General features: G+C 46.4%; 1 protein-coding gene across 1 annotated transcript in view; it reads left to right on the forward strand.

Moving 5' to 3' along the window:
• The first annotated feature begins 2,139 nt into the window (after window positions 1–2,139).
• Window positions 2,140–13,794, forward strand: part of GOLGA3 (golgin A3) — a 40,859-nt gene continuing 29,204 nt past the window's right edge. The window contains exons 1-6 of the mRNA XM_066609816.1: window positions 2,140–2,480; window positions 3,974–4,114; window positions 8,421–8,533; window positions 9,425–10,107; window positions 12,516–12,627; window positions 13,027–13,333. Of these exons, the coding sequence (XP_066465913.1) occupies window positions 2,360–2,480; window positions 3,974–4,114; window positions 8,421–8,533; window positions 9,425–10,107; window positions 12,516–12,627; window positions 13,027–13,333 (1,477 nt within the window). The 5' untranslated portion in view covers window positions 2,140–2,359. The remainder of the gene's footprint in view (window positions 2,481–3,973; window positions 4,115–8,420; window positions 8,534–9,424; window positions 10,108–12,515; window positions 12,628–13,026; window positions 13,334–13,794) is intronic.

Genomic DNA, 13,794 nt, shown 5'->3' on the forward strand with positions numbered 1-13,794 from the left:
ACACTTCACAAATGCTCCCTGTGTTCACTTCAGTTTTCACACAGTTCTCAATGTGCTGCCCACTTGGCTATGCTCTGCACCATTTTCTGCACCCCCAGAGGTCACAGCGCAGCTTGCTTCTTTTGCTAGTGCATGCCAACTTATGCCCCATAATGTGTTGCGCAACGGCCAGGCATCTGGAAAAATCCCTGCCACTTCCTCACTAGGTGAGTGGTGGTGCTATGCTGGCCAGGCATGGGAAAAGTTTTTTAAAAAGTAATAGCCCCCCAAATCTGGAACAATCCAGATTTTAGATGTCCAGATAAGGGGTAATCAACCTGTATCTCCTTTCATTTGTCTTAAACCTCACATCAGTTTCTTTGGATGACCTTTGGTTCTAATCTTGTGAAGGAGAAAGAAAAACTAATAGCATTATGTAGAGAGAGAGAGAGAGAAGTCTCAGTCATTTCCATCCTTAATCATCTTTTCCCCCAAGTTGAAAAGCCCCTTTCCTATTTGGAAAGATGTCCTTGGCCTTGGATCATTTTTGGCTGGCTTCTTTTGCACCTTTTCAGCTCTACAGTATCTTCCTAGAGGTGTAGCGATCTGAATCATACACAGTATTTCAAGTGCAGCTGCACCATCAACTTGTATATGAGTAATATAATATTAGCAGTCTTAAGTCATTCTTTTCTTATTTCTGTTGCTGTCTGGTTTGCACAGCTCAGTGACAGTCTCCTCTTTCAGGGACAGGCACGGGGATGAGTAATCTTGTGAGGAGTCTGTGTCATTGCACAGAAGTCTAATATAAGTGATCAGTAACATCTGCTCTGGGCAGGAAAGTTGGGGTTGGCTCTGTTTTCTCAGCCTGCTTTAGTTTCTTGACATGGTAGTGGAAAAATTGGACAGTTTAGTGATGATGACTGGTAGCTGGATAATAACTAGCCATGAGGATAAATATGAAATTGGTGGATGGGTGGTAGGGCTTGTATATTACAATGACTTTTGGGGATGCAGTGAGAGCAGGTGGTAGGATCCTTGGCAATGAGGGCTGCCATTCACTCTGATAGGGGGAAAAGTAAAGGGTTGCTTTGGGACTGAGTCTTCAACCACTTCCACAAGGGTTCACAAGGAACCAAAAGGGTCACTTCTTGGTGACCCTTGCTGTAGGAACTAAGGGCCCAATCCTATCCAGCTTTCCAGCACTGATGCAACTATGCCAGTGTGGTATGTACTGCATCCTGAGGTTGGGGAACAGTCACAGAGGCATTCTCAAGGTAAGGAAACATTTGTTCCTTTACTTTGGGTCTGCACTCTGGCTGCATTGGTGCAGGAATGTTGGATAGGATTGGGCCCTAAAAGCCCAATCCTATGCATGTCGACTCAGAACAAGACCCATTGTAGTCAATGTTGCTTACTCCCAGGAAAGTGTGTATAGGATTGTAGCCTAAAGGCCCAATCCTATCCAATTTTCCAGCACTAGTGCAGCTGCAGTGCAGCCTCAAGGTAAGGGAGCAAATGTTTCCATACCTTGTGACTGCTGCCCCACCACAAGATGCAGTGCATGCCCTATTGGCATGGCTGCACCGGCACTGGAAAATTGGATAGGATAGGGCCATAAGACCCCTAAGAGAAAAAGCCTGACTGGACTGACTGAAATTCTTTCGGTTTTAGCATCCAGGTGCCCGCCACAGATTCTTCTAGGAAGTCTATAAACCAGGCATGGAGACGATAGTCCTTCCTGTACTATTGTTGTCCCACCCCACCCCCCAGCAATAGGTGTTCAGTGATATACTGCATCTGATGGAAGGAGATTCTGTTTAGCTCTGACTGATGAATAGTCATGAATAGGTCTCTCTTCTTCCTTGATGCACATATCTAATCCTTATTCTAAAGCCATCTCAGCTAGTGGCTATTATCAACCTCTTTTTGGTAGTAAATTCCATATATGAAATTCCCCGCCCCTTCATTTGCGTTACCCTATTCTGGTTCCTGTTTCTTGGTCACACTTGATGGGATATAGGGAACTTGCTTGTCTGTAGAGAACAGATTTGGTCTCTTCAGAATAGGAACAGTTAAAAATTGCCTGTTTTGGAGGAGTGATGCATCGCCGTAATTGTAATTTTTTTTCTTCTTATTGTCCCCACAGGCTCCTTTAATGATCCCCTGGAATTTCTGAGTTGTCTGGTGACTAGACTATACTGGACTGTGAGCTGCAAAACAGCAGATAAAAAAAGGCATCACATTCTGTCCTCCCCATGCAGCTTCACAACAAGCAGCACCTCTGATGGATAGAAATAGGGCTCGGTAGTTCACTTGGAAGCAAGTTCTCCAGTTGCAAGAGTGTGTTTTTCTGTTGTGCATCTTAATTAGGTCTGCCATGGACTCTTCACTGATTCTGCTGGAGAAGCAAGCCAGCAATGGGGTCCCCTGCGGTTCTGAACACCGCGCGGATGTTGAGGCTGACTCTGATCGGCCGACAAAAGGAGATGGCATCAACGGTAAGCAATTTATTTTGATCAGATTTTATCTGGAGTAGGGAGTGTGTGTCTAAAGGGTAGAATAGGTGAGTTCAGGGTCTCTTTGTGTTCTGTAATTTGGTAAGTTGCGTTTATATAATATTAGAGTCAAACTAGACATAATATGAAATGCATAGTGTAACCTGGTGAGCTTGTTCTTTAACAAAAAAATAGCATTGGGGGGGGAGCAGAGTGGACCTGCTGCAGTGGTGTTGGTGGAAGGGATTTATAATGGCTCCTGTTGCTTTTGCATCCTAATTGTGCCCCCTCCAATGGGAAAAGATTCAGTTGAAACTTTTTTTCCATTTGAAATGGCTGGGAGGGAAGGCCTGGGTGGGAGCAGAACTGCAGCAAGGGTCGTGTCCTAAAGCCACCTTGAGTGCCTTATATTTTAGGGTGAAAGGTGCGATATAAATCTTTTAAATTAACTACCTCACACCTATTTTGAAACCAGCCCACTGAGTCTCCTTTTGCATAAGTTGTTTTGACCCTTGGAACAGAGGTCCTTAAATGGCCACTGCAGACTTCTTTCAGGAAAGGTGAGGGGAGAGATAAAAAACAAGGAGTTAAACAAGGAGGTAAAAAAACAAGGAGATAATAATAATAATACAGGTATTTATATACTGCCTTTCTTGGTCTTTATTCAAGACTTTATTCAAGGCGGTTTACATAGGCAGGCTTATTTAAATCCCCATAGGGATTTTTACAATTGAAAGAAGGTTCTATCTTTCAAGAACCACAACATTCAGATGTTTCTTTCTGATCTGGTTTCACATTGTGGCCTCCATCCTCCCACACTCAGAGCAGATGGAATAGCTCGGCTTCAGCTTGTCAGCTGCTTCAAGGTCGCATGCCGCCGGTGGCCTCGAACTGGCGACCTTGTGGATGTTATCTTCAGGCAAATGGAGGCTCTACCCTCTAGACCAACCTCCTACTTGAGATAAAAAAACAAGGAGTCCCAAACATACGGTTTGGGATTCTTCCAGGTGTATCTTAGAGAAAGGGTCAAGCTATAGGGTTGTCTCCTGTTGACAGTAGAACTTTGGCCTATTTCAGCGATTGTCAACCAGAACGCCGTGGCAAACCAGTGTGCCGCAAGTGGTCTGCAGGTGTGTGAGTTTGGGAGGGGGTCATTTATTCATAGGGGATGTTAGCCCTCTCTTACTCTCAGTGTAGTATGCCTTGTCAATTGTCAGCAAAACTAACGGTGTGCTTTGACAATTTTAGTGCCTTGTCAGTGTGCTATCAGATGGAAAAGGTTGAAAATCGCTGGCCTAGGTGAATGTCTGCCTTGCATTAACAAGGCACTTTTGCATCAGGGACACAAAATCTTTATGTAACTGTTACATAAGGATTTTGTGTCCCTGATGCAAAAGTGCCTTGTTAAGGGTAAGGGAATTGAACTCAATGACCCTGTCACATTTGTGACTGATGTCAGTGTACTTAATTCAGTCTCATGCACTGTACTTTCCTAGTTGCTGGTGTGAATGACAGCCAAGTGCCAACGGGAGGGGAATGTCCGGCGCCAAGCCTCGACGGGAGCCCCTGCCAGAATGGACCAGTGTCCTGCTACCCCGACCCCAGCAGCAGCCCGATTGGGGAAGAGCCAGCTCCAGGTGTGCCCGGTTTCCATGCCAACCTAAAGCCGTCTCAGGATGCTAGCACTGAGGGCATAGTTCTTAGGAAAGAAGCGTTGCAGTCTCTGAAACTAAGCCTTCCCATGCAGGAAACCGAATTGTGTAAGCATCTGTTTACGGTGGAGCCCCTTGCTCTTGTTTCCTCCATCTGAAACAAAACAAAACAAAATGCTTTTCTCCCCATTTCTCTCTGCTGAATCCCTCTCCAAATATTGCATACGCTTGAACTGACATTTAACTGTGCTCTGTGGCTGCCAAAGCATATGGCTCTGTGTTTAACAGCTGCATTTTATCAGTGCACCTTTCGGGGGTTATAGCCATGGGCAGGGAGGGAACCCGGCAGCCAGGACTTCTCAGGATTATTTCAATCCTTAGGAATGTCTAGCTTTAATTAGGAAAGGAAAAAAGGTAAAAGAACTTAAGAACAGCCCCGCTGGATCAGGCCATAGGCCCATCTAGTCCAGCTTCCTGTATCTCACAGCGGCCCAGCAAATGCCCCAGGGAGCACACCAGATAACAAGAGACCTGCATCCTGGTACCCTCCCTCTGGGTTTCAGAGGGAGCCTGTCTCCAAATGCCAGATGCAAGGGAGTGGCAACAGGATGCAGGTATCTTCTTGTCCTTTGTGCTCCCTGGGGCATTTGGTGGGCCACTGTGAGAGACAGGAAGCTGAACTAGATGAGTCTTCGGCCTGATACAGTGGAAATGTTCTTATGTAAGCCTTTCCCCTGCGGCTGTTGGTGGTAGAATCAGGGTGCCACAGGGGTGTAGCACAACATAAAAACAGCCGCACTGGATCAGGCCATAGGCCCATCAAGTCCAGCTTCCTGTATCTCACAGCTTCCTGTATCTCAACAGACCTACATCCTGTTGCCCTCCCCTGCATCTGACATAGTCCATTTCTAAAATCAGGAGGTTGCACATACACATCATGGTTTGTAACCCGTAATGGATTTTTCCTCCAGAAACTTGTCCAATCCCTTTTAAAGGTGTCCAGGCCAGATGCCATCACCACATCCTGTGGCAAGGAGTTCCACAGACCGACCACACGCTGAGTAAAGAAATACTTTCTTTTGTCTGTCCTAACCCTTCCAACACTCAATTTGAGTGGATGTCCCCTGGTTCTGGTGTTATGTGAGAGTGTAAAGAGCATCTCTCCACTTTATCCTTCCCATGTATAATTTTGTATGTCCCAATCATGTTCCCCCTCAGGCGTCTCTTTTCTAGGCTGAAGAGGCCCAAACGCCGTAGCCTTTCCTCATAAGGAAGGTGCCCCAGCCCCGTAATCATCTTAGTCTCTCTCTTTTGCACCTTTTCCATTTCCACTATGTCCTTTTTGAGATGTGGCGACCAGAACTGGACGCAATACTCCAGGTGTGGCCTTACCATCGATTTGTACAGTGGCATTATAATATTAGCCATTTTGTTCTCAATACCTTTTCTAATGATCCCAAGCATAGAATTAACCTTCTTTACTGCTGCCGCACATTGGGTCGACACTTTCATCAACTTCTCCACCACCACCCCAAGATATCTCTCCTGATCTGTCACAAACAGCTCAGAACCCATCAGCCTATATGTGAAGTTTTGATTTTTTGCCCCAGTGTACATGACTTTACACTTACTGACATTGAAACGCATCTGCCATTTTGCTGCCCATTCTATCAGTTTGGAGAGATCCTTCTAGAGCTCCTCACACTTAGGTCTGGTCTTCACCACTCGGAAAAGTTTGGTGTGGTCTGCAAACTTTGCCACCTCACTGCTCACCCCTGTCTCCAGGTCCCTTATGAAGAGGTTGAAGAGCACCGGTCCCAGGACAGATCCTTGGGGCACACCGCTTTTCACCTCTCTCCATTGTGAAAATTGCCCATTGACACCCACTCTCTGTCTCCTGGTCTTCAACCAGGTCTCAATCCATGAGAGGACCTGCCCTCTAATTCCCTGACTATGGAGTTTTTTCAGTAGCCTAAAACAATGTTGTGATGGCTGAGATCCACCCAGTTCAGGCTGGCAGCAACTCTCTTGGGTTTCAGAAAGGGTCTGCTTCCCAGCCGTGTCTGGAGACACTAGTGGTTGAACCTGGGAAGTTGGTCAGGCACAGCATGTGGCTTCCCCCTGAGCTACATTCCTTTCCCAGTCAGTGGTGTAGTGGTAATTTTAAAGTGCAGGAGCCCATCATGATACACACACACACACCCCATAGCCAAACCCCATTAAAACTACCAAGTGTCCCCTGATATCTGTGGGGGATACATTTTGGGGTCCCTGCAGATATGGAAACCGTAGATATGGGGGAACCCTGTCTCAGTGCCTCCCTGCCCCCATTACCACTGGGGCCAAGCGAAAATGTTTGTTACAGGATGCTATAAGCATGCGAGCTTACAGTGCGATTTGGAAGCACAGCCTGTATGCTTGAAGAGAGTAATTGGATGTCTAAAGAAACAGTTACCTTCCTGTCTGGTCTCTTAAAGCAGTCAGGCTGCCTCCCTGCATGTCACAGGCCTGGCCCTGCAGTGAACGCCCTTGGTGGCCTTCAGTGAGGTCTCTCCTTCAGTCTTTCCAACTGCAATATGGGTATATTTACCTTGTGTGGCTGTTGTAAGGATTTCATTGGGATAATACACGTGAAATGCTTTGCACTCTTATTGCTGTAGAAAGACTAGATTGTCCTAAGGGCTATACCTAATTTATGGCACAATCCTGTGCTGGTTTTACAGTCATAGGAAGCTGCCTTATGCTGAACTGGATCATTGGTCCACCCCTATCTGTACTGTTGACACTGCTCTGCAGTGGCTGGAATTTTTCTGTGTCCTACCTGGAGGTGCTGCTGGAGATTGAACCTGAGCCATTTCTCATGTTGGACAGGGTCTTTGCCAGTGAGCCATATCCTTTCTGGTCAACTCAGATACAGGTTCCTTGGCTTACTCCCAAGTAAGCATGCACAGAACTGTGCTGTTGTTGAAACGGCCAATGCAGATGAGGTTCATTGCTTGTCATCCCATTAACTTAAAACATGTGATGGAGAGAGAGAGTTTTTTCATACAAACAGTTGTCTGTTTGTCTTCCTTAGTTGTCTAACACAAATACATAACTAGGGTTCTGCAGTGTCTTTAATGTGGTAGGCGTTGTTTCATATTGCTTGAAAGAGCTGCGGACCTTTCTGCGGACCTTTCTGAGTGAGTCAACTGTGCTCTTTTAAATATCAATGCTTACACAATGGTGTTGTGGGTCTTTTCAGGTTGGGGAAGCTTCCGGAGGGCACCTTGCAGAACAACACATGCTTTGCTTGTCCTGTCTGAATGTTGCATAGGGGTGGGTTTGGGAGTATAAGCCTAGCACTACCCCTTTCAGTCCTCCCAGCTCACTTGCATGTCCTTGAAGCATTTCAGCATGGCTAAAAGGGTAGTTCGGAAAAACTTGCACTGAAAGAGGATGCTAGGAAATCTGAATTAAAATCTCTTATGCGATTTGGAAGATCAGAGTGTATCAGCCTCAGTTCCTTGTCTGCAAAGGAGCCTATTTACCTTAATGCACAAGGTGATAGCAGTAAAAACAAAGAAGGATTTAAAACTTCTTTGCACTTGTAGTTTTAAAAATGTGCCATCTTCAGATTTAGCCATATTGCATTGTGGAGTGCAGTGGTGCCCAAATTGTGAGCCATGGCTCCCCAGGGAGCAGTAGAAACCATGCAGGGGAGCTATGGAATCCTCACGAAAAACCCACTGTCCTATACAATTTATAGAATTGTAGCCCTAACAGGGAACTTGTGGCCAGTATCTCAGCTTATGTTGAGGGTCAAGGGAGCCACCAGTCAAAAAAGTTTGGGAACCACTGGTGGGGTGGGACTCACTAGCTAATCTCACCCCTGAACTGAGTTGAAGCTGCTTCGACCCCATTCCCTTATGCTCCATTATTTCTACTACTGACCTCTAGCAGTCTGGGGAGGGCTCGCCAAAATTCATAAAGGCCTACTGATACTATACCCTCTTGAAGAGGATACAGGTTGAGATCTATCAAGCCTTTGGTAGACACAGCCCTCCTTGTAAAGACTTTGGAGTAAGCAGTTCTGCTGAGATCATGGTAGCCTCCAGTCTAGAAACTGAGACTGAAATATTATCACTCTTCAATCTGTCTTCTCTTTCTTTCACCTAATCCTTAATCTCTTATTTTATTAATTAATATCTTGCTGTGGACATGTGTGTGAATAATGATATATACCCACAATCACACACAGGCTAATATAGAGAAGCGTCTAAATACATGAAATCTTTCTTCTATCATGCAGGTTCTGCAGAGTCTTCTCTCCCATTGGAGAGAGAAGAACAAATCAGGCTTCAGGCAAGAAGGCGACTTGAAGAACAGCTGAAACAGTACAGGGTCAAAAGACACCAGGAGAGGGTAAGCCCTTGCTGTGGATTCTCTGATTTTTACTGTGACAGTTCTAGCAACTTGGAAAAAACTATTCCTTATCCTTCTGCTTCAAATGGAGTATTTGAGGCTTGCTGCCAGAGGGGCTTCAGAATGGCAGTAGGCAATGTGTGGTCCAGCTGTCCAACCCTTTCCAAGACTGGGCCCATGAATTGTAGGATAATGTGAGACAGATGTGTGCCTTGCAAAACAGTCAGCTTCTGTAAGGTTTTGGGCCTGTGGGTGGAAATCAGTGGACTGAGTGACAGATTCCACATAGACAGCCAACACATAGCTGCTCTTCAGCCATCTGAAAGTGGAGAACTTTTGGGACTGTCCCAAGGCTCCCAGCAGCTGGAGTAGCATAGCAAATTCCACCCTCCCCTTTATTTAGCAGTATGCCAGCCCCACTTCTGCTCCCTGGATTAAAACAAGTAGAGGGGAACAGATCGGAAGAATGGAGGAGGAAAGAGTGATGGCTAGAACGTCTCTGACGCTCTCCTCTTCCACACTTTCTTTTCTACTCTAATGCACCTTCCTTCTTTTCAACTCCAATGAAAAGGGGAAGCAGTGGAGGTAGGCAGGTCAGTGGCTCTGTCAGTTCTTGCCTGAGTCAGCCACCTCGATTGGGCTCTTGAATGGACCAGCTCTGAGAACCTCTTCTCAAAAGTGTTGGAATGGGGGAGTGGCTCCCCCCCCCCCAGGTCTGGAACTTACAATGGTTTGCTTAATAAATCACTTTTGATCAGCTAAAAAGAAGCCCCCATTTAAGCCATGCAGTCGATTGATTATAGTATTTTTAAATGGTTCCCAGTCCTAGGTTTTTAATCTGACATGTAGTCCTTTTTATTTAACCTACCTCTTTCTCTCTTTAAAAATCAGTCTACAGCTAAAAATCGTCCCTCCAGTACACTAGATCCCGAGTTGATGTTAAATCCTGAAATCTTGCCAAGGGCCAGCACCATAGCGATGACGAAAGAATACTCCTTCTTGAGGACCAGTGTCCCACGAGGACCAAAAGTGGGAAGCCTAGGACTTCCAGCCCCTTCAAAAGAGAGAAAAAGTTCCAAATCTTCCAGGTCAAGTAGGATCCGATCCCTGGCGGATTACAGAACTGATGATGGAGAGGGCAATACTGGTGGGACTGTTTCAGCAGTGGATTCTCCGGGTGGGTCTCTACAGCAGAACCGTAGTGGTCTGACATCTGTTGTGTCGGAGATCCAGCTGACGCCTGACCTGGACGACCGGCTGGAAAATTCATCTTTGGCCGGAGACAGTGTGTCGGAAGTTGACGGGAGTGAATTAGGAATGCGGTTGGATGGTAACGAAAGTGACAGTTCTACCTACAGCAGTGTATCAGGGAGGGGGATGACCAGTGTTTTACTCAGCACAGAAAGAAAGCAAGCCACGTCTTACACTGTAAATGGTCAAGAGATCCCTTTGGAAGCAGTGGGCCAGTTTCCTTCCATCAGGGAGGTGCTGCAGGCTGCTGCGACAGAACATCGTGCCCAGGATAAGGAAGTCAATGGGGAAGCAAGGAGCCGGAGAGACAGCATTTCCAGCAGGTGAGGCCTGGGGGGGCAGAGCGCTGACCTCTCTGCTCTGGAATCTCTGTATGTGGTAGAATAACAGTAGCGGTTGTATAACTTTCACGTGTTCAAAGAGCCTTTTGTGAATTATACGTTGAGCATCCGAAATGCTCCAACATCCAAAACATTTTTGAGCACCAGCATGGCACCACAAGTGGAAAATTCCACACCTGACCTCCTGTGGCGGGTTGCAGTCAAAGCACAGTTGCACAACAGACATACACAACATTATTAAAAATATTCTATAAAATTATCTTCAGGCAATGATGTATAAGGTGCATATGGAACATAAACAAATTTTGTGTTTAACCTTGGGTCCCATCCCCAAGGTCTCTCCTTAACATATGCAGTTATTCCAAAAATCTGAAACACTTCTGGTCCCAATCTGTTTGGACAAGGGGTACTCAACCTGTCGATACTCAATCTGGCTATTTTTTTTGTTCCCATATTGCAACAGGGCAGGATTGGGAAGGGGTGGCTTGTCTCAAGCCACTAAGGTTGCAATCTTATACACATTCACATGGGAGTAAGTCCCTTTGAACTCAGTGCTTACTACTGAGTGGACATGCATAAGATTGTCCTCTGTGTGAATTAGTGGTAGAGAGGAGATTTGAACTGGGGAATATGTTCTAGCATACATCTAGTACTTACTCAGAGGGAGCTGTGTCACTGTGCCTACAAGATGTCAGTTTGTGCTGCCTGATGTTCTTTGAACAATGATGTTCTAACCTGCAGGGGAGTTTACAATGAACATTGCATTGGCTTATCACTACAGGTTAGCTGGTTTGAGGTTTTATAGTACAGTTTTCATTTGCACCAGACCAGAGGGAAAATCACCCTCATGTTGATTCATAATCAAAACAGACAAAATAAATAGACCTCGTGCATCTTTAGAGGTCTTCCTTCTTTTGGTGCCTTCCCAATCTTCCCCCATCTACTACTACAGCAGTTCTCAAACTTTGTACCACCGTGACCCACCTCATCCTTCGCTCTGGGTTGCGACGTGATGCTCACTGTTGTACTGCATAGTATTAACTGGGAGCCACAAGAGGCCATTCCGGGTTGTGCCAGGCCCACAACCCACTCCATTGGCCTTTGCAGGCCTCAGAATGCCTCATGGAAACAACCCAGAAATTGCATCCAAAAATTGCCTCCGGTCTCTTCTGCAAGGCATTCTGGGGCCCACAGAGGCTGATGGACGCAGCCTCTGGTGGCTCCCGCTAATGCTTTGTGGTGCAACATCAAAGCATCAGGTTGCCATGCACTGTTTGAGAAATGCTGCACTTGTACGTTTGCCTTGAAGTGCTCTGTCTAAGAAGTAGATCTTCAGTCATGGTCTCTCATCCTTAAGCCCTCAAGTGGCTTTCTCATGTCCATTAAGTATTTAATCTGTGCAGAGATCTTTCTGGCTTCTTGCACTTAACGAGATTCCAGGCTTCTTGTCTTCAATGCTCTTATCCACTTCAGCCCGTGGAAGAATTGGATTATTGTTACGGTGCCTAGGAGCTTATGTGTCTATGATATCGTAAAGATGCCTTAACACCTGTCTCTATCAGATCAGATTAGTGAAGAATCAGTCAGTTCCTCAATCCTCTTGTTTCCTTTCCATCCTTCTCTTAAATTGGAGTTATCAGTAACTTAAGACCAAACAAATAAATGCACCCATCTTAAGCAAGTACACCCATCTTAAGCACCCAGGTTCTCTGGAACTCTTTAGCAGGCTGGATGTTAAGCAAAGCAAAGAAAAAATTTGGGAGGGCACAATAGCATGGCATGGTATGAAGCCCTCAAAGTCTGCTGTTTTTAACAGTCCCTAGAATGGAGCAAATTAAGTAGTCTTGGGGCCCAATCCTATCCAACTTTCCAGTGTTGATACAGCTGTATCAACGGCATATGCTGCTTCCTGTGGTGGTGGGGCAGTCATGGAGGCCTTCTCAAGGTAAGGGAACATTTGTTCCCTTACCTCAGGGCTGCATTGTGTCTATATCAATGCTGGGAAGTGGGATGGGATTGGCCACTATGATGCCCAGGGGCACACCTCCGGGGTGCCTCCCTGTGCCCGCTGCCTCCCTCCAGAAGCGTTCTGAGGGTCATAGGCTGCTGCACACAGTCTTATATTATTAATAATTATTACTTTTGTGGCACTGTACGTGGTACTTTATTAAAAAAATCGGAGCAAGTCTCTACCTTGAGGGATTTACAGTTTGGAGAATTGACATGAGCAAAACAGGAGAGGAAAGAAAGAGAAATGGAAGCAGGAAATGGAAGCAGGAATGAACAGAGGAGGAATTAAAGGCTTCACTGGGAAGTTGGGTTTTAAGCAGGATTTGAAGGAAGTATATGCACAAATAAAGTATGTCGGTATCTGCTTTGTCTCTCCCCAGTATCTCAGTGGAGAGTTCTATCGCAGGCACACATGATGAAATGTTGCAAGTCCTCAAAGAAAAGATGAGGCTGGAAGGTCAACTGGAAGCCTTGTCTCTGGAAGCAAATGAGGTACAATGGAGCTATACTGAATATCATATAAGTGTACAGTGCAGGGGGATCTGCAGGGGGATCTGTTCCAGCACCCCTCACCCAAAGACACTAAATTCCGTGGATAATTAAATCCATGGAGGGCCCTCACAAGACCGCCTGGATGCGACCAGAAGTGGCTTCTGTTTACGTATGGGCTGTCCGGTGAGGCCCTCTAGCCACAGGCTCAGCACCCTGAAATCTGCCGGTTCTAGTCCACGGATAAGGAGGGCCCACTTTATTTAAAGAATTTCTTCACATGGGTTAAAAGACAGGACCCTAAGAAGTCATGCAGCCAATCTGAGTCCTCTAAACCTGCCTCACTATTTCCCATGGTTCCTAAACGTATCATTAAGAAAAAAATGTGTTGGTTTTGTTCAGGCTCTCAAAGAAAAGACGGAGCTACAAACCCAGCTTGCCGCTCTGAATATGAAGCTCCAGGCCCAGGCGGAGCAGAGTCAGAGCAGCCTGCAGAAGCAGGACTCTCTGAATTCCGAAGTGGCCAGCCTGAAGCAGTCTTGCTGGGACCTGGAGCGAGCCATGGCGGAGCTACAGGCCACCCTGGAGGCCAAGAACGCCAGCCTGGCTGCCTCCAACAACGACCTGCTTGTCGCGGAAGAGCAGTACCAAAGACTCATGGGAAAGGTGGAAGACATGCAGAGAAGTGTCCTTAGCAAGGATAGCACAGGTGAGTCAGGGCTCATGGAGCCAAGTAACAACTTTACAGAAGGGTGTGCCATCGGAAGATGCAGTTTACTCATCCTTCCTGTGAATGGAATACAGATTGGCCCTTGTTCATTCCTGAACTCCCTGCAGATACCAAAACCCTTGCAGATAATGGAATTTGCAGCTGGTGGCCATCAGAGGACCTCCAGATGTGACCAGAAGCACCTTCCAGGCTCTTCTGGGTGTGTTCCAAAGCCTGGAGAGGCCGCACATGGCCTTTTCAGGGCACAGAAGCTTCCTGGATGCAACCAGAAGGTGCTTCTGGTTGTGTCCAGGAGGGCAGGTGAGGCCCTCCAGCACAGGTCTGGCACCCATGCTGAGTCAAATCTGTGGGTGCCGAACTTGCAGGTAAAGAGGCCCCATCAGTTTTATCCCCAGCTATAACTTCATAGTATGACTTGGTGGAATTTGGTCCTACTGCCA

The sequence above is a fragment of the Tiliqua scincoides genome, chromosome 14 (assembly GCF_035046505.1).
Source record: "Tiliqua scincoides isolate rTilSci1 chromosome 14, rTilSci1.hap2, whole genome shotgun sequence".
NCBI classification, from domain to species: domain Eukaryota; kingdom Metazoa; phylum Chordata; class Lepidosauria; order Squamata; family Scincidae; genus Tiliqua; species Tiliqua scincoides.